This window comes from Somniosus microcephalus, chromosome 9, assembly GCF_052327205.1.
Source record: "Somniosus microcephalus isolate GS21.2 chromosome 9, FLI_Smic_1.0, whole genome shotgun sequence".
NCBI lineage: Eukaryota > Metazoa > Chordata > Chondrichthyes > Squaliformes > Somniosidae > Somniosus > Somniosus microcephalus.
In genome coordinates this window covers 240,384,142-240,404,976 of record NC_140995.1, presented here as the reverse complement: position 1 = coordinate 240,404,976, position 20,835 = coordinate 240,384,142, and the positions used below count along the sequence as shown (strand labels likewise).

The 20,835-nt window shown below is 46.0% G+C and overlaps 1 protein-coding gene across 1 annotated transcript in view; it reads right to left on the bottom strand.

Annotated features, from left to right (window-relative positions):
* Positions 1-1,447: 1,447 nt before the first annotated feature.
* The window catches only part of lrrc73 (leucine rich repeat containing 73), a 223,443-nt gene continuing 204,055 nt past the window's right edge, over positions 1,448-20,835 (bottom strand). The window contains exon 4 of the mRNA XM_085998248.1: positions 1,448-1,635. Coding sequence (XP_085854374.1) covers positions 1,448-1,635 — 188 coding nt within the window. The remainder of the gene's footprint in view (positions 1,636-20,835) is intronic.

Genomic DNA, 20,835 nt, shown 5'->3' with positions numbered 1-20,835 from the left:
CGTGCAGTTCTGGTCACCACATTACAGGGAGGATGTGATTGCACTAGAGGGGGTGCAGAGGAGATTTACGAGGATGTTGCCTGGGCTGGGGAATTTTAGCTATGAGGAAAGATTGGATAGGCTGGGGTTGTTTTCTTTGGAACAGAGGAGGCTGAGGGGAGACCTAATTGAGGTGTATAAAATGATGAGGGGCCTAGATAGAGTGGATAGGAAGGACCTATTTCCCTTAGCAGAAGGGTCAATAACCAGGGGGCATAGTTTTAAAGTAATTGGTTGGAGGTTTAGAGGGGATTTGAGGAGAAATCTTTTCACCCAGAAGGTGGTGGGTGTCTGGAACTCACTGCCTGAAAGGGTGGTAGAGGCAGAGACCCTCATCACATTTAAAAAGTACTTGGATATGCACTTGAAGTGCCGTAACCTACAGGGCTACGGACCAACTGCTGGAAAGTGGGATTAGGGTGGATAGCTCTCTGTCGGCTGGCATGGACAAGATGGGTCGAATGGCCTCCTTCTGTGCTGTAAATTTCTATGATTCTATGATGAAGGAAAGCTTCTTTCTCTGGAAACTCTCCGTTCTACGGGAAGAGGCATCCCTGTTACTCCAGCCGATGATACAACTCTGTTACAAGCTTTCTTGTGAAGTGGAGGTGGTAAAGAGCAGTCTCCTCTGACATATTCAGGAATATGTGCTGGGTTCCATAAATTTAGGACTTCGGGTGGTGATGGCTTTGGACAAAATACCATAACTATCAAATTGGTGGGTGCTGACTGCTGACGCGCCTTCTTTTATGCAGTACTTCATAAAAAATAACATACTGTGATTTGGATGCTTCTGAAGAACTATCCAGCACAACAGTTAGTCAAGCCTTCACGCAAACAGGTGCCATCGGGCCTGCTTTCACAACTTATCTTGAGAGTTGGTGTCTCTGCAGCCACTAATCATCTGTTATCGTGAGATATGTTCTCCTCCACCTGCAGATGCAGGTACTTCCAGGTGGGCATAGAACATCCCTCCTGACATCCCTTTGGTGGTTCTCTTCTCCTTCCTAGCACCTCAGATGCGGGAACTCACATTGGGAGACCCATTGATGCCAGTAATAAATGCTGGAGGCAAAAATATATAAAACTATTTGCACAAGGTTCATGGTACCAGCAGAATTTTTTAAAAGAAAAACTGTCCAGAAATGGCCTGAATGAATCATCTAAACTTACTTCTGTGTACAGCTCAGTGCCCAGAAACCTTGAATGCCCATTTATATCATCGGAAATTCAAAGTGGCCTATAACTGTAGTAATATGGAAGGTATTGTTGTATCACCTCCGCATCATTTGCAAACTCCCACCTGTGTTAGGTGAGAGCTTCCTACAGCTACCCATTTGCCCACTGGAAAAAGGGCATCATGTAAAAAAGGGCATAAACCCAACGTTAATGGTCTCTGACCCCTTTTCTATGCACAGAGGACAGTAACAACTGGAAAATCAACCTCTTTATGTCCGGATACACAATTACTGAATGAACACAAGTGCCTGTATACCTGAGCAGACTGGTTCGTCAGGCCTGTCCCCTCCAGGTCTACCACTTCCAGGGTCCGACTAGAAGCCACAGCGACTGCCAACATCCCAGCAATATGGTCACCTGCAGAAGGAAGAGCAGAAACTGGATACAGCCAGTGAATCAAGTGGAGAAATACAAAATGGCAGAATACCATAATCAGTCAGAGACTTGCAGATTTCTGGTTAGTAATAAATGTTCAGTAAATAACATGCAATAGAACGTTATGTTCATAAATAGCAGCGAGGTTGAGAAGGTGGCCATATATATGGGTAGGAGAGTTTATATGGAGGTTATGGGGCAGCAGGAGGGCAATGAATTATAAACAAAACAGGAAAAGAGAGCATAGGAAAGAATAAAGTAAGGGAGGACATTGATGGCAAGGGAATAAATAGGGTTATAGAACAGGAGTCTAAAAAGATAGTTAAATATAAAGTATGGGGAAATCCTATTATAAATGAGTTCAACTGTCTGTACAGCAATGCACACAGTGTCTGTAATAAAACAGGGGAGCTGGAAGCAATCATGCATTGCGAATAACCAGACATAATAGGGATTATTGAGACATGGCTACAGAAAAATAAGGACTGGAAATTAAACGTTGCAGGGTATAACATATGTAGAAAAGATAGAGAGAGAAAAAGGGGAGGTGGAGTAGCTGTGCTTATTAGCGATAATATAATGGCAGTAGAAAAAAGTGACGCAGCTATCAGCAAGACAAAAATAGAATCCATATAGATAGAGATAAAAGATAATAAAGGATCAATCACACTAATAGGTGTAGTCTACAGACCACCTAATAGTGGAAGGGAGGTGGAGGAGGAAATATGCAGACAAATTAGGGAAATGAGTAAAAAACATAGAATAATAATCATGGGGGATTTCAACTACCCCAATATTAATTGGACAGAAGGGTAGGTAAAGGGAATAAGGGAATGGAGTTTCTACAATGTGTACAGGATTCCTTTCTAACCTAATATGTAAAAAGTCCAACAAGAGAGGATTCACTATTGGATCTGGTAATGGGGAATGAACCAGAGCAGATAAGAGAAGTAAAAGTAGGGGAACATCTAGGCAATAGTGACCATAATATAATTTAAAGATGATAATTGAGAGGCACATAAGTATGACGAAAATTAGGTTAATAGATTGGAGAAAAGCTCATTTTGAGGGGCTGAGAATCGAACTTGGGAAAATAAAATGGGCAACAATATTGGCAAACAATATAGAACAGCAATGGGAAACATTTAAACGGTGTTCAACAGAGTGCAGGAAAAATATATTCTGCAAAAAGGAAAGAACAAACCAGACAATAATGAGACTCCATGGATGAATAAAGCCATAATGGAACAATTGAGGGTAAGGAAAGAGGCATACATTAAGTACATAGTTAACAGGGGAGTGCATGATAAGGGGGAATACCAAGAGATTAGGAGAGAAGTCAAAAAAAAAATTACAAAGGCAAAGAGGAACTATGAAATTAAATTATCAAGGAACATAAAACAAAATAGTAAAATATTTTACAGGCACATCAATGAAAAAAGGAAGGTTGGGATGGGAATAAGGCCATTAAGGGATAGACAGGATAATACCACAGGTAATGATAGAGAGATGGCAGAAATATTAAATCATTATTTTGCTTCAGTATTTACCAGAGAGATGGAACAGGTGGACATGACATTGGCTGATGAGATTAGTAATGAGACAAGTGCACTTAAAATAAAAAGAGGGGATATATTAAATAAACTAATCAAACTCAAAGAGGCTAAAACCCCTGGTCTAGATGAATTGCATCCACGCATTTTAAAAGAATCTAGGGAAAAGATAGCAAAGGCATTACTACACATATTTAATAATTCGTTAGAAAATGGTGTAGTGCCAGAGGACTGGTGGATAGCTAACATAATAATACCTATATTTAAGAAGAGCGATAGAACATGTCCAGGGAATTATAGACCAGTCAGCTTAACATCGGTGGTAGGAAAAGTAATGGAATCCCTACTGAAGGAGAAAATAGAAGTACATCTAGAAACCAAAAACATAGTAATGAATAGTCAGCATGGATTTCAAAAGGGAAAGTCTTGCTTGACCAACCTCATTGATTTTTTTGAAGAGGTAACAGAGAGAGTAGACAATGGTAATGCAGTAGATGTCATTTATCTAGATTTTCAAAAAGCCTTCGATAAGGTACCCCATAATAGACTGATGAACAAGGTCAGAGAATGCGAAGTCAGGGGACAAGTTCCAGAATGGATAGCTAGCTGGCTTCAAGACAGAAAGCAGAAAGTAGGGGAAAAAGGTAGCTATTCACAGTGGCAGAAGGTGGGTAGTGGTGTTCCACAAGGATCAGTGCTGGGACCACTGTTGTTCACAATTTACATTAACGATTTAGACTTTGGAATCAAAAACACAATTTCTAAATTTGCTGATGACACCAAATTGGGGGAAGTCAATACTGAGGAGGACTGCAACAAATTACTGGAGGACATTAATAAACTTGCAGAATGGGCATATAATTGGCAAATGAAGTTCAACACAGATAAATGTGAGGTATTACATTTTGATAGGAAGAATAAGGAGGTCACTTATTCCTTGGAGGGTGCGAGTCTGGGTGGGGTAGAGGAACAAAGGGATCTCAGAGTTCAAATAGACAAATCACTAAAAGTTGTGACACAGGTTAGCAAGGCCATAAAAAAAGCAAAAAGGTTTATTTCTAGAGGTATAGAATTGAAAAGTAGGGAAGTTATGCTAAACCTGTATTGAACCTTGGTTAGACCACACTTGGAGTACTGCGTACAGTTCTGGTCACCATATTATAAAAAGGATATAGGGGCACTGGAGAGGGTGCAGAGAAGATTTACAAGGATGATAACAGAAATGCGCGGGTATACATATCAGGAAAGGATGAACAGGCTGGGTCTCTTTTCTCTTGAAAAAAGAAGGCTGAGGGGTGACCTAATAGAGGTCTTTAAAATGATGAAAGGACTTGATAGAGTGGATACAGAGAGAATGGGGGATAAATTCGGTATCGCCCCGTTTGGGGCGCAATTATCGGCCGGGCGCAAAGTTTTGCACCTGGCGCTAATTATCGCCTCCGACTGCAAACTTGGCTTCCATCACCCCTGGAGGTGATTGGAGCGCTAAATCAGGTACTACACACCTTTCTTAAGGCGCTAACGCCGAGGAACGAGGCGCTATCTCAGAGCGCTGGCGAAGCTCATGTAATGTTAGTCAGCAATGGAACACAGACACACTGGTGCCGGCCAGTTCTTAAAGGGGAGGGTCGATATTGCTCTCCAACCACACCCTGCTCATTGCAGCCTTGAATCTCGGCCTGGAGAGACGTGTACATCAATTCTACTGGAAAGAACAATGGAGAGCCCCAGAGAAAGAGCTCAGAGTGCAGCACCCACAGTCTCTTCTAAATCGATGCAAGGAAGGTCGAATCAAAATGAACCTGCAAAGTGCTGCTCAGTACCCAAAACTCCTTCACACAGTGTTGAATCTCTCCAGAAGTCTCTCTCTCTGTCTCAGAATGTGTGATGCAAAAATGTCGCCAACAAAAAAAGGCAGGAAGTGCTCGCCTTTAAATAGCGCTCCCCCAGTCCCTTCCTGACTGCAAAACGCTCCCTTCAACCTGTCGTTGCTAGCGGCAGGTGGTAAGGCAGGGAGAGCCACTCAATATCCGGTCCGGGGCACTACCGGGGCATTGTACGCTCGACTGATGTCACGATCTGCCAGCGCAGGAGATTGTGGTGGTAGTGTTTAGTGCCGCCGCAAAATATCTGGTCAATTTCGCGAGCGGCGCAAACATCGCCGTGCCCGGGCGCTAGTTGCCTTGCGCCCCATTAGCGCCCCGCTAACGGGAGGCGCAAAGCAATCGAATTTTCCCCCCAATGTTTCCACTTGTGGGGAAGAGCATAACTAGAGGCCTTCAATATAAGATAGTCACCAAGAAATCCAATAGGGAATTCAGAAGAAACTTCTTTATCCAGAGAGTGGTGAGAATGTGGAACTCGCTACCACAGGGGGTGGTTGAAGCAAAAAGTATCGATGTATTTAAGGGGAGGCTGGACAAGCATATGAGGGAGAAGGGAATAGAGGGTTATGCTGATAGATTTAGATGAGGAAAGACGGGAGGAGGCTCAGGTGGAGCATAAACGCCGGCATAGACTGGTTGGACCGAATGGCCTATTTCTGTGCCAAATATCCTCTGTAATCCTATGAATTCAGAGGAGAGGGTGCAAGTAGAGCTGAGACGGAGATTGAAATCACCGAGGATAGGGAGATGTCCTCTTGATTTGGGGTGGAGCTTGGGTGGGGAGTGGTAGACAATGAGGATTTAAAAGGAGAGGCAAGAGGGGTAGAACAGAATTAGGTGCTCAAAAGAGGCAAAGGCACCAGAGGAGTAGAGGGAGAGACCAAGATGTGACTTGGTGTTGTGGTCCACATCACCAATGTGATGAATTGGACAGGTGGCGAGATGGAGAGCTTATAGCTTGGTAGGGAAGCTTCGGTAAGGGACAATGTGTCACCACCCATGAGCCAAGTTTCAGTCAAAGCTAGGGTAGCAATACGATCAGCCACGATAAAATCAGGAGTCAGCGAATATACCGGAGGGAAATGCAGAGGGACAGTGATTGTTGATCCCCTGCTAGGCTCCAACGTGGCAGTGGGGGGCGAGGTGAGTGGGTCAGGAGGGAGGTCAATGAAATTGGGTGCTTTGGGCAGGAAGATCAGTCAGAGAGGGGGGGATGGGGCAGTTTAGGTTGCTGCTCTTAAAGAAGCAGCAGCAGGTATTTTGATAGGCCCTTCAGAACATACTGAAAGAGGCACTAAGGATAGCCAGGGTCTGTTTCAGCGGGATCACGCCTGGGACAGGTTGAGGAGACGAGGAAGACAGAGAAGTTGTGATGGTTTGAAGCGAGGATTGGGGGAGGACAAAGCACCTGACAGGGGAAAAATGAAAGATGGCATGGTCAGGTAACATTAAATGGAGGAGACAGGAGAGAAGGGCCCGAGTGGGGTCAAGGAAGAAAATAAGGAGATAGAAATGATGAGCTTGGGTCCAGAGTGTGCACTGAATGGGTTACGTAGGCATGGCAGAGATTAGGCAAGACTTAATAAACAGAGGCCATTTGTTTCCCATCTTTAATTGGTGTGATAGCTTTAAGAGTAAACCATGTAGTGTGGGACTGCAGTCACAGCAAGGCCAAACCAGCTAGAAAAAGATTGGAATTTCCTGAGTGGCTCTGTGGTAGGAAGGAAAGATTGCTGTTGAATATTGTGTCCGTAAACCTATGAGGATTAACACCAGTAAGGAAAAGCTGTGTGTAGTGTATGTACCCGTCTACCTTTAAGAGAACTATTGTATGTAACCGTTCACCTTTAAGAGAACTATTTTAGGTGTGGCACTACTTTGTTTGGCTTCTGTATACTGTAATACCGACGGTGACCACACCAGTATATAAGTGTTGTGTCAGGATTTATTGGGCAGATTCGCCCTGACCTTCGAATAGTAAAGTCCTGTTTTAAGTTACTCTGGTAGTCTGTGTATTAATTAACTAAACAACCCACAGACTTTACAGTGGCGACGAGTCCGATCGTACCCTGCGGCAACAATACTTCCGAAGCAGTTAACGAGCGTCGAGAAGAGGCAACCGCCCTCGTCGTTCTGCTGGGAGAAAACTCGAGGCTGCAGAACTAGAAAGGAGGAAGAATTTAGAGACAAAGACTTCCATCAGCAACAGGCACTGACTGTCCCTTCTGCCACGGTGAGGAGTGAGCCGATCAGCATGAGCAGCAAGGCGGCCACGGTGACTGTGAGTAAGGGAAAGTAAAAAGAATAACCGGAGGATAAGGGCGGTGCACTCAACCACGGTCGAGGGGGAAAGGAGCCGGACAGAAGTCGGGCCCAGAGGCGCTGAGACTGGGGCAGCGTGGAGCAAGGAAGCCGCGGTACAGACAGGCTGGGGACGCAACGGCGTCGTGAGACAGCTAGACCGCGACCGGCGAAAAAGGCCGGGCAGCGACCGAAGCCACAAAGCGCTGCGACCGGGAGCGTAGGCGCGGGAAGATATAAAAACTCAGCCGCAGCCGGGGAGGGAAGCTCCGGACTGCGAGAGGGCTGGGAGGCGCGATTGGGAGCCGAGCGAGCGGGAGAGGCAGAGCCGACCAAGGGAGACTGAGCGAGAGCGAGCCCAGCGGCTGAAACTGTTCGCCGTCAACGGGGTGTACCCAGCGCCGGTTGCCCTGCCGAGAAAAGGGAAAGCACTGAAGCCGACGCGCAGGCTGTGAACCTGAAAGCCAGCGGCCGTCGCCCGTGGGGAAAGTGTACCCCTTCCACCAGGGAAGAAACGCGGGAAGCCGCCATTAGGCGGGGAAGAAGACAGAAGTGGGAAACCGCCATTGAAGTGGGCGGGGAGAGAAGATAAGCGCGGGAAACCGCCATTTTCGCGGGAACCGCCATCTTGAAAAAAAAAACTTTAAATAAATAATTCGTGGTGTTTATCAGGAAGAGAGGAAGATGCCTAAGCGTGGTAACATCAACGATTTTAATTCCGAGGTAGAAGACTGGGCCACGTATGTAGAACGCATTGAGATCTATTGTGAGGCCAATAAAATAGAAGAAGATGACAAAGCTATAACCTTGCTAAACTCGATGGGCGCGAAGACATACGGGCTCTTGAAGCATCTACTATCACCAGCTAAACCGGCGGATCAGACTTTCGATGATATTGTGGCTGTTCTGAAGGATCACTTGAACCCCACACCGTTGATGTTGGCGGAACGATTCAAATTCTATGCGAGAACGCAACGGAAAGATGAAAGCAACGCAGAATACTTGGTCGAACTGCGTAGACTAGCGAAATACTGCCAGTTTGGAGGGAATCTGACAGAGGCATTGCGAGACAAGTTCGTGTGCGGATTGGCAAAGGAAGGAACGCAAAAGCGACTACTCGAAGAGAACGACCTTACACTCGACAGGGCTGTCCTTATTGCAGCATCGCACGAAGCCGCAGCGAAGGGAACTGCGGAAATGCAGCTAAAGACAGCGGCACTCAGTGTGGATCAAATTACCTCGACAACAACAAAATGTTATCGTTGTGGGAAGACAACACACGACCAGAACCAATGCTGGTTTAAGAACCAGGAATGTAGGAAATGTGGCAAACTGGGTCACATAGCTAAGGTATGCCGGTCAGGGAAGAAGACCAACAACCAAAGGACCAACAACCAAAGGAAGCCATCACAGGAAAAGTACAACAAGGTACACAAGGTGGCTGAGAAGAGTTCAGACGAACAGAATTCGGACTCAGACCCAAACGGCCAGGAGCTGGGTAGTCTGAGAATTCACAATGTGAGTAAGGAAGCTGACCTACAAACTATCTGGGTCATGCTAAAAATAGCTGGAGTCCAAGTGAAAATGGAGTTGGACACTGGATCAGCTCTATCAGTCATAAATCGAAGGGATTACCACCAGCTATTCTCACATATACCCTTAAGAGATACCAAGTTCGTATTGCAGACATACACGGGGCATAAAGTATACCCCATGGGAAAGATAAGAGTCAAGGTGAGAGATAGGGGTAAAGAACACCCAAGAATGAACTTATACGTACTACCTGAGGGAGGACCACCACTTCTAGGACGGGAGTGGATCAAGAAAATAGACATGGAATGGCACTATCTAGAAGCCATAACGAGTGAGGACTCGGTGCAGACAATCAGCTCAGATTCTGAATCGGATGACGATAAGACCAACCCAAATGTGAAAGACAAGGCTAAAATGGACTTGCCGACTAAGGTTGGAAAAACGAAGGCTGCAGAAAGGCTTATGCTCCAGAGAAGAACAAAGTTTCAGAACAGATCTCCACCGAACAACGACAACATAGTTTGACAGAGAATTCTGAGTCTGTTCAGTTTAAGGACATATCCATGACGGAAGAACACCGAGCTCGGACTCAACTTTATTTCAAATTACGACAACAATTAGAACAATTGAGTTACCGTCTCGTACAAGAGATGAAAACAATGAAAAAGTTCTATGACACCGAATGGGAGAATCTGGAAAGACAACAGAAGCAGCTAGCTCAAGCAGAGAGTGACCATAGAGCCATCGTGACCAATCACCGATCACATCTCCCTTATGATGTTCAGGAGTTAGAATATTTGCAGAAAGAAGCAAATGAAGAGGAATCTTCAGGAAGCCAGGATTTTATTCCAGTTCTTCTCTATGACTCCTTACAAGCAGAGTTTGAGAAGTTGAAGGAACAGTGTGAACAGGCCCAGGCTACAATCCTGGAGGGGGTTAACTCGGCAACCTCCGAAAAGCTAGTTTCAGTGGAAGCTTATGAGCAACTAAAGGTTGAACATGAGCAAGAAGTCCAAAGGCTGCAGGAAATTCTTGATGAGCTCAAGGCCAAGACAGACTCATCGGTAGAAGTTCCATCCATAGATGAGAAATTAGAGGTGAAAGACATGGCAGAACATGAAAGTCAAGATGTCCAAGAACTCATAAAAATATTGAAGGAAACCCAAGACAAATATGAGGCGGCAATGACCGAGGTTCAACAACTTGAACAGATTCAACTGGGAATTCTTTCAGTGAAAGAAAAGGCAACTGTAAGAAACACAGAGACTGTAAGAATGGCCCCTGAACATGAGCTAGAGAGCATCAAGGCGCAACTTCTCCGAGCACTTAAAGCCAAAGTACAAGAGGAAAAAAAGGTGAAAGCATTGGAGGAAAAGGTGGATGAAATGGAGAAGACTCTGATCCACAGGGTCCCCGTGGAAGAGTTAACGGTCAGCCAACTCCTTCATATGCTGAGAGACAAGACTCTGCAATGGGAACCATTTGAATACGAGCTTCAATCTTCAAAGGGAAGGGGTTCGGAGCTCTCAAAAGTTTGGGGAATAGTTGAGGTTGCAACACAGATTTTACGGGGCTGCCGAAAGTACGCTGAATCACGTCAATGTGAACTACAGAATGTTGAAACAGCTGCTCCAGTAGAAGGATTGAATAGCCCGATCAATCAATCCCCGATGGAAGGGGAAGTATTGGAATCACAAATGAGGTCATTAGTGAAGGATTGGCAGGAAACCCAGGAAGAGCGGGATGAATATGAACGCATGAAGAAGTCTCTTCAGGAAAGATGTCTAGGGAGGGAACAACAGTCGGCTAACGTCCAGTTGGGTAAGGAAGAAGTAGCAGGCCCTCTCGCTAGACTAGCTCAGGACGACACCGAATATTACCATGACCTGTTGAGTGACACGGAATATTACGATGACTTGGTCTGCCCAGCTTGTGATGAAAACTCCCAAAGTGCAGAAATCAGGATGAAGCACTTAAAGTCTAAGGAACATAGGGAGATGGTGGCGCTACAGCTGGCAGTGGATAAGGGAGCCCCGAGAGTCTCCAAGAAGCAGAAAAGAAAAAGATGAAGCAGAAGACGATAACCATCTAAATCATTATCACTTCTATCAGATCATGCACGTGGGCCCTACGAAGGGGGCCAAATCAGTTGGAAAGTAGGAAAAATTACCAAGGCAGTCCAGCTGTTTGTAAAAGTCAGCACTGCTGGTTCAGCAGGACGGAAGTTCAAGCTGTTAAGCCAAGGGAAAGACTATTGGATGAGTCACGCTAGAAATGTGAACCGGCTACACCACAGAGATGTTGTTCGGACCGAGTCAAGACCAGAGACTGAATCTGTGAACTGTTCCCGCAGAGACTGAATCTGTGAACTGTTTCCTGCAGAGACTATATCTGTGAATTGTTTTACATGAAGTTGATTATATGTTATGTTTAATGGGGAATAAGTATGTTGTAAGCTAAAAAGGGAGGATTGTAGTGTATGTACCCGTCTACCTTTAAGAGAACTATTGTATGTAACCGTTCACCTTTAAGAGAACTATTTTAGGTGTGGCACTACTTTGTTTGGCTTCTGTATACTGTAATACCGACGGTGACCACACCAGTATATAAGTGTTGTGTCAGGATTTATTGGGCAGATTCGTCCTGACCTTCGAATAGTAAAGTCCTGTTTTAAGTTACTCTGGTAGTCTGTGTATTAATTAACTAAACAACCCACAGACTTTACACTGTGGTCCTTCAATAATTAATTGTCATCCACTCGAGGCGCAGCCATTTAATACGCTGTGTGGCTTAAACCCTTTCAAAGCCCATTGTGTTGAACAGAAGCTTGTATTACAGCACCAAATTCAGATGACCTGGCCAATCTTCCAGCTTCCCTGCTGTTATTTTAAAACTGATAAAAAATATAGTTGTTTATCAGGATGGGTTAGAATAGACAATGACAGCATAAAGGACACTGCAGTCACCACAGATAGCAAGAGCTAACTTGTAGTGTATGTGCTTTAAGTCAGAACTACTTTTTACAGCTCCTGTGTACTGTAGTACTGGCAGTAACCACACCGGTATATAAGTGCGCATGCCTCTGTACTCCAGTCTAGAGATTGCCCTCCTCCAGTAAAGACCTGTTATTTGTTATGTACAGCATCCGTGTAATTATTTATCCACTAAACCACGGATCTAATAGTGGCGACGAGTTTTGATGCGAATCTACCTGCAACATTAAACAAAATTTTTTTAAAAAAAATAGTCGAGTCCAGGAACACGGGCGTCGACCGCGAGCAACCGCCCAGCAGTCAGGCAGAGATCCAACTTCACTGGGGAGGCTGTGGAGAGCCGGGCTTGGTTCCCCAGCCACAATGGGCAGTAAGAGACCGACAACAGGTCCAGAGCATACCCTTCCCGAGCAGCGTCGACGGGGTAAGAAAAAGGGTGAAGAGAGCAGGGCGCAGCCGGGGGTTGATCACCGAGCGGCGTCGAGGAAAAATACTGCAAAACCGGAGAGAGAAGGTAAGAAACAGCCGGGTTCTAGACTGAGCGGCGTCAACAAATATCAAGAGAAGAACGCGCAGAGCACAGCCAGGGATCACGGGCTGATCAGGGTCCGCGGGGCGAAGCAAGGGGAGGCGCCATTGAGCCGCGGAGAAGCAGGGAGAGCGCGGGAGACGCCATTGAGCTGCGGAGAAGCAGGGAGAGCGTGGGAGGCGCCATTGAGCCACGGAGAAGAAGGAAGGGCGCGGGAGATGCCATTTTGCGAAGCTGCAGCGGAGAAGACGGGCGAGCGCGGGAAGGAAGGAAAGCGCGGGAGACGCCATTTTGTGCCAGCGGAGAAGAAGGGGAAGCGCGGGAGGCGCCATTGGTGATAGTTAACGCACAACCAAGGATGCCGAAGAGTGGCAGTATCTCTACGTTCGACAATGAAGTCGAAGATTGGGCGACATATGTGGAACGTATTGAGGTGTACTGCAGGGCGAATGAAGTGCCAGATGCTAATAAAGCATTGGTTCTGTTAAATTCCATGGGTGCAAAAACTTATGGGTTACTGCGAAATCTAATAACCCCAGAGAAGCCGGTAAACAAGAATTTTGAAAACATAGTAGAAATCCGACAGGACCACTTAAACCCCACACCGCTGCTGATAGCAGAACGATTTAAGTTCCATAAAAGGAACCAACACAAAGACGAAAGCAATGCTGAGTACCTAACGGAACTGCGCAAGCTATCGAACTACTGCCAGTTTGGAGCGGGACTAGCAGACACGTTAAGGGACAAGTTTGTGTGTGGGCTACAAAGTGAAGGAACCCAGAAATGGCTTCTATCAGAAAAGGACCTTACGCTGGACAAAGCTTTCAGTATGGCAGTATCACACGAAGCAGACGCAAGGGGCGCTGCAGAGATACAACGGAGACCACAAGAATATGGCACCAACGAAATGACCTATGCAACAGGGAAGTGCTATCGCTGCGGCAGAACAACACATGACCAGAAAGATTGTTGGTTCAAGGACCAAGTGTGCAGACAGTGTGGGAAAGCAGGACACATAGCAAGAGTCTGCAGGTCTGGGAAGAAAACCAACAGTAAGAAATCTCCACAGGAGAAGTACAAAAAGGTACACCAGGTGATGGACAGTGGTTCAGACGAACAGAAAAGTGACACAGACTCCGGAAGCAAGGAGCTGGGTTGTCTGAAACTATATAATGTAACCAAAATGGAGGATCACCAGACTATCTGGGTTACACTCAAGATAGACGGAGTCCAAGTGGAAATGGAATTGGACACAGGGTCAGCTCTAACAGTCATAAATCAAAGAGACTACAAGCGGCTATTTTCACACATACCCTTGAAAGCTACAGAGATTGTCTTGAAGACGTATACGGGGCAAAAAGTCTACCCCAAAGGAAAAATAAGGTTGAAAGTGACATATAAAGGTCAGGAAATACCTAAAATGGATATATATGTATTGCCAAATGGAGGACCACCACTGCTAGGACGTGAATGGATCTGGAAGATACATTTAGATTGGCATTCCATACAGGCACTGAAGGTGGAGGCCAAAAAGGATGACGACGTCACACCTGGACGACTGTCAAAAATGCTAACTGACGCAAAAGAAGTGTTCCAGGAGGGATTAGGAACACTAAAAGGAATAACAGCAACAATTAAAATAGAGGATAATGCAAGCCCAAAGTTTCTGAAGGCCAGACCAGTGCCTTATGCGATCAGACCAGCGGTTGAAGCAGAGCTGGAACGGTTGGAACGTTCAGGAGTACTGTCCAAAGTAGACTGGAGCGAGTGGGCTACACCCATCATTCCTGTAATGAAGAGGTCGTTGAGTAATATACGCCTGGGGAACCAAAGAAGGTCCGCATCTGTGGGGATTTTAAGGTGACAGTGAACCCAGTCCTTCACACGGTGCAATATCCGCTTCCACGAATTGAGGATATTTTTGCCTCGCTATCTGGTGGTAAACGCTTCACAAAAATTGATCTAGCCCAGGCGTACTTGCAAATGGAGGTAGAAGAAGCTTCGAAACATTACCTTACGATCAACACCCATAAAGGTCTCTATCAATACAACCGGCTGGTGTTTGGAGTAGCCTCGGCTCCGGCTATCTGGCAAAGGGCGATGGATCAGGTCCTGCAAGGGATTCCAGGGACCCAGTGTTATTTGGACGACATCTTGGTCATGGGCGAAAATGACGGTGATCACCTCGCTAACTTGGAGAAGATGCTCGCCAGATTAAAGGAATATGGGCTACGAGCTAATCGCCACAAGTGCGAGTTTTTCCAGAAACAGATCTCGTATTGCGGCCACGTCATCGATGAAGAGGGGTTACATAAGTCCCCTGACAAGATAGAGGCAGTAGTCAAGGCTCCAGCACCGGAAAATGTGTCACAACTGAGGTCGTTCCTCGGGCTGGTAAACTATTACCACAAGTTCTTACCAAATTTGTCTACGGTATTACACCCGCTGAACACCCTACTGCAAACAGGGGTACCATGGAAGTGGGATGACGAACGTAGATGAGCTTTCCAGAAGTGTAAAGAATTGATCACATCAAAAGAGGTGTTGGCCCATTTCAACCCAGCACTACCAATTCATTTGGCATGTGATGCATCACCCTACGGCATTGGAGCAGTGCTGTCGCACAAATTCCCGGACGGTTTGGAGAGGCCAGTAGCCTTTGCGTCTCGGTCACTAACCTCAGCCGAGCGCAACTACGCCCAGATTGACAGGGAGGCCCTCAGCCTAGTATGGGGAGTAAAAAAATTCAACCACTATCTGCATGGACAGAAGTTCACCTTGCTGACTGACCACCAACCACTTGTCTCCATCTTTAATCCTAAGAAGGGCGTGCCAGTAATGACTGCACAGCGGTTACAAAGATGATCCCTGTTTCTAGGGGTGAATCAATATGAAATAGAATATAAAGGCACGAGACAGCATGGGAACGCTGATGGGCTATCGCGCCTGCCACTGCCTACTGTGGAGGAAGCACCAGCAGTGGACCCTATCGAGATACTTTATTCGTCGATAATTGAACGATTGCCAGTAACAAACGCGGATATAGAGAAGGAGACCCGCAATGATCCGACGCTGTCACAGGTATGTGAATTGACCGTGAGGGGATGGCCAACACATGGTGACTCACTGTTGCCAGCATTCTCATCCAGAAGAGAACAGCTGTCAGTATGCCAGGGGACAGTGATGTGTGGATCCAGAGTGGTGATTCCACCCAAGTTAAGGGAGAGCGTGCTAAATGAGCTACATGAAGGTCATCTGGGGGGAGTGAAAATGAAAAGCCTAGCTAGGGCTTATGTGTGGTGGCCGGGAATCAATCAACAAATCGAAGACTTAACTAAGAGCTGCTTAGGATGCCAGAAGGTCCAAAATGCACCACCACATGCCCCTCTACACCCATGGGAGTGGCCCTCCTCTCCATGGCAACGGGTGCACATTGATTTCGCTGGTCCATTCATGGACTCGATGTTCTTAATAGCAGTGGATGCTCATTCAAAGTGGCCTGAGGTGATAAAGATGTCTTCAACCACTACAGAGAAAACGATTGCAGTCCTACGGACCATATTTGCCAGAAACGGGTTGCCAGAGCAGATCTGCTCTGATAATGGACCACAGTTTGTGTCCGATGAGTTCCAAAAATTAATGATAAGGAATGGGGTAAGGCATTACACATCCGCCCCGTATCATCCAGCCACCAATGGATTGGCTGATAGGTTCGTACAAACCTTTAAGAAGGCGATAAAGGCCATGTGCGACGAGGAAATTCCACTACAGCATAAGATGGACAATTTCTTATTAGCCTACCGAAACGGGACACATGCAGTTACCAACCAGACCCCGGCCATGATGTTCTTTAACCGAAGGTTGAGATCTCGTCTGGACTTGCTCAGACCAAAAGTGCGAAGAAATATTGAGGACAAACAATTCCAGCACATCAACGAGAAGCCGACAAGGAGCTTCAATGTAGGGCAACCAGTCTTGGCCCGGGACTATCGAACAGAGAAGTGGCAACCCGGAACAATATGTACAAGGCAGGGGCCATTAATGTACACAGTGGATGTTGGGGAGAACATTGTGAGACGCCACGTCGATCAGATCTTAGCATCACAGGAATGCGTCAACCCCATGTCTCGAGTACCTGGGGATGAACCCGACATACCAGTAGTATCTACTTCAGACCCAGTAGCAGCGGAACCCGATGAACTACCCGATGAAAGGGGGTCAGAATCGCCTCTGCACCAAGAACAAGAACCTCCGGAAAGGCGCTATCCCGAAAGGGTCAGGAAGCCGCCCCAAAGACTGAATCTATAAATGGACTTTTGTTATTGAATGTACATGTAAAAATGTAATTGTTATTTGAATATTAAGGGGGTATTATTAATCTAAAAAGGGAGGAATTGTAGTGTATGTGCTTTAAGTCAGAACTACTTTTTACAGCTCCTGTGTACTGTAGTACCGGCAGTAACCACACCGGTATATAAGCTGTGCGCATGCCTCTGTACTCCAGGCTAGAGATTGCCCTCCTCCAGTAAAGACCTGTTATTTGTTATGTACAGCATCCGTGTAATTATTTATCCACTAAACCACGGATCTAACATAACTCATCATCTCAAATGATGAGAGTGAATCTCCTACACACCACACCACCAGCTGGCCCCTCAGTCTGGACTCAAAAACCATAACCATGTACGGTAATTAACAATAGTCCTCCAATTTACTCTAGCAGTAACCCAAACCCCTATCAACCTTAATTAACATCCCAATCCATACCAGTCCTAATAAATAAACACAGCCCTACCTACCCTACTCATTACCCTGTCCCTGACGACCCTAATAAATAACTACTGCCCTACCTACCCTAATTATTACCCCAACCCTGCCTAACCTAATCAATAACACTGGCTGCACCTACCCTAATCAATAATCACAGCTTTACCTACATGAAACAATAACCCCACCTATCCTAATCATAACCCTGCCCCTGCTAGCTAAATCAATATCCCCATCACTACCTACCCTAATCAAAATCCCCAACCTTACCTACCCTAACTTGCATTGCCGTCTCTACCTAACTTCATCAATAATCACAGCCCTACCTACTCTAATACGCAATCGGTCTCTACCTACCCGAATCAACCTCCCAATCCCTATCTACCCGAATCAACCTCCCAATCCCTATCTACCCGAATCAACCTCCCAATCCCTATCTACCCGAATCAACCTCCCAATCCCTATCTACCCGAATCAACCTCCCAATCCCTACCTACCCGAATCAACCTCCCAATCCCTATCTACCCGAATCAACCTCCCAATCCCTATCTACCCGAATCAACCTCCCAATCCCTATCTACCCGAATCAACCTCCCAATCCCTATCTACCCGAATCAACCTCCCAATCCCTATCTACCCGAATCAACCTCCCAATCCCTATCTACCTGAATCAACCTCCCAATCCCTATCTACCCGAATCAACCTCCCAATCCCTATTTACCCGAATCAACATCCCAATCCCTATCTACCCGAATCAACCTCCAAATCCCTATCTACCCGAATCAACCTCCCAATCCCTATCTACCCGAATCAACCTCCCAATCCCTACCTACCCGATTCAACCTCCCAATCCCTATCTACCCGAATCAACCTCCCAATCCCTACCTACCCAATTCAACCTCCCAATCCCTATCTACCCGAATCAACCTCCCAATCCCTATCTACCCGAATCAACATCCCAATCCCTATCTACCCGAATCAACCTCCAAATCCCTATCTACCCGAATCAACCTCCCAATCCCTATCTACCCGAATCAACCTCCCAATCCCTATCTACCCGAATCAACCTCCCAATCCCTATTTACCCGAATCAACCTCCCAATCCCTACCTACCCGAATCAACCTCCCAATCCCTATCTACCCGAATCAACCTCCAAATCCCTATCTACCCGAATCAACCTCCCAATCCCTATCTACCCGAATCAACCTCCCAATCCCTACCTACCCGATTCAACCTCCCAATCCCTATCTACCCGAATCAACCTCCCAATCCCTACCTACCCAATTCAACCTCCCAATCCCTATCAACCCGAATCAACCTCCCAATCCCTATCTACCCTAACCAAATTCCCAATCGCTATCTACCCTAAACAACTTCCCAATCCCTATCTACCCTAATCAAATTCCCAATCCCTATCTACCCTAAACAACTTCCCAATCCCTATCTACCCTAACCAAATTCCCAATCGCTATCTACCCTAATCAAATTCCCAATCCCTATCTACCCTAATCAAATTCCCAATCCCTATCTACCCTAATCAAATTCCCAATCCCTATCTACCCTAACCAAATTCCCAATCCCTATCTACCCTAATCAAATTCCCAATCCCTATCTACCCTAATCAAATTCCCAATCCCTATCTACCCTAATCAAATTCCCAATCCCTATCTACCCTAATACATAGAAGATAGAAACATAGAAGATAGGAGCAGGAGTAGGCCATTCGGCCCCTCGAGCCTGTTCCGCCATTTGATGAGATCATGACTGATCATCCAAATTCAGTACCCTGTCCCTGCCTTCTCCCCATATCCCTTGATACCTTTAGGTCTAAGAAATATATCTAACTCCTCTTGAATATATTTAAAGACTTGGCCTCAACCGCCTTCTGTGGTAGAGAATTCCACAGGTTCACCACTCTCTGGGCGAAGAAATTCTTCCTCATCTCTGTCCTAAATGGTTTACCCCTCATCCTTAGACTATGACCCCTGGTTCTGGACTCTCCGACCATCGGGAACATTCTACCTGCATCTAGTTTGTCCAGACCTGTCAGAATTTTATAAGTTTCGATGAGATCCCCTCTCATTCTTCTAAACTCCAGCGAGTATAAGCCCAATCGACCCAATCTCTCCTCATACGTCATTCCTGCCATCCCAGGGATCAGCCTTGTGAATCTTCGCTGAACTCCTTCCATGGCAAGAACATCCTTCCTCAGATAAGGCGACCAAAACTGCACACAGTACTCAAGGTGTGGTCTCACCAAGGCCCTGTACAACTGCAGCAGGACATCCTTGCTCCTGTACTCAAACGCTTTCGCTATGAAGGCCAAAATACCATTTGCCTTCTTCACCGCCTGCTGCACCTGCATGCTTACCTTCAGCGACTGGTGCACAAGGACACCCAGGTCTCGTTGCACTTCCCCTTCTCCCAATCTATTGCCATTCAGATAATAGTTTGCCTTTCTGTTTTTGACACCAAAGTGGATAACCTCACATTTATCCACGTTATATTGCATCTGCCATGCTTCTGCCCAATCACCCAACCTGTCCAAATCATCCTGTAGTTTCTCGGTATCCTCCTCGCAGCACACACGCCCACCCAGCTTTGTGTCATCTGCAAACTTGGAGATATTACATCTAGTTCCCTTATCTAGATCATTAATGTATATTGTGAATAGCTGGGGTCCAAGGACCGATCCCTGTGGTACTCCACTAGTCACTGCCTGCCACTCAGGAAAAGACCCGTTAATTCCTACTCTCTGCTTTCTGTCCGCCAACCAGTTCTCTATCCAAGTCAATACCTTGCCCCCAATCCCATGTACCTTAACTTTACACGCTAATCTCTTATGCGGGACCTTATCGAAAGCCTTTTGAAAGTCCAAATACACGACATCTACTGGTTCTCCCTTATCTATTTTCCCAGTTACATCCTCAAAAAATTCCAGTAGATAATCAAATTCCCAATCCCTATCTACCCTAATCAAATTCCCAATCCTTATCTACCCTAACCAAATTCCCAATCCCTATCTACCCTAACCAAATTCCCAATCCCTACCTACCCTGATCAAATTCCCAGTCCCTATCTACCCTAACCAAATTCCCAATCCCGATCTACCCTAATCAAATTCCCAATCCCTATCTGCCCTAATCAAATTCCCAATCCCTATCTACCCTACTCATCATCCCAATCCCTATCTACCCTAAAAATATCCCAATCCCTATCTATCCTAATCAACTTCCCAGTCCCTATCTACCCAAAACATATACCAATCCCTGGTTCTAGACTCCCAGCCAGGGGCAACTTCCTCCCTGCATCTACCTGTCAAGTCCTGTAAGAATTGTGTATGTTTCAATGAGATCACCTCTCATTCTTCTAAACTCTAGAGAATATAGGCCTAGTCTACTCAATCTCTCCCCATAAGACAACCCCCCCATCCCAGGAACCAGTCTGGTAAACCTTTGTTGTACTCCCTCTATAGCAAGTATATCCTTCCTTAGGTAAGGAGACCAAAACTGTACACAAAACTCCAGGTGTGGTCTCACCAGGGCCCTATATAATTGCAGTAAGATGTATTTACTCTTATACTCAAATCCTATTGTAATAAAGGCCAGCATACCATTTG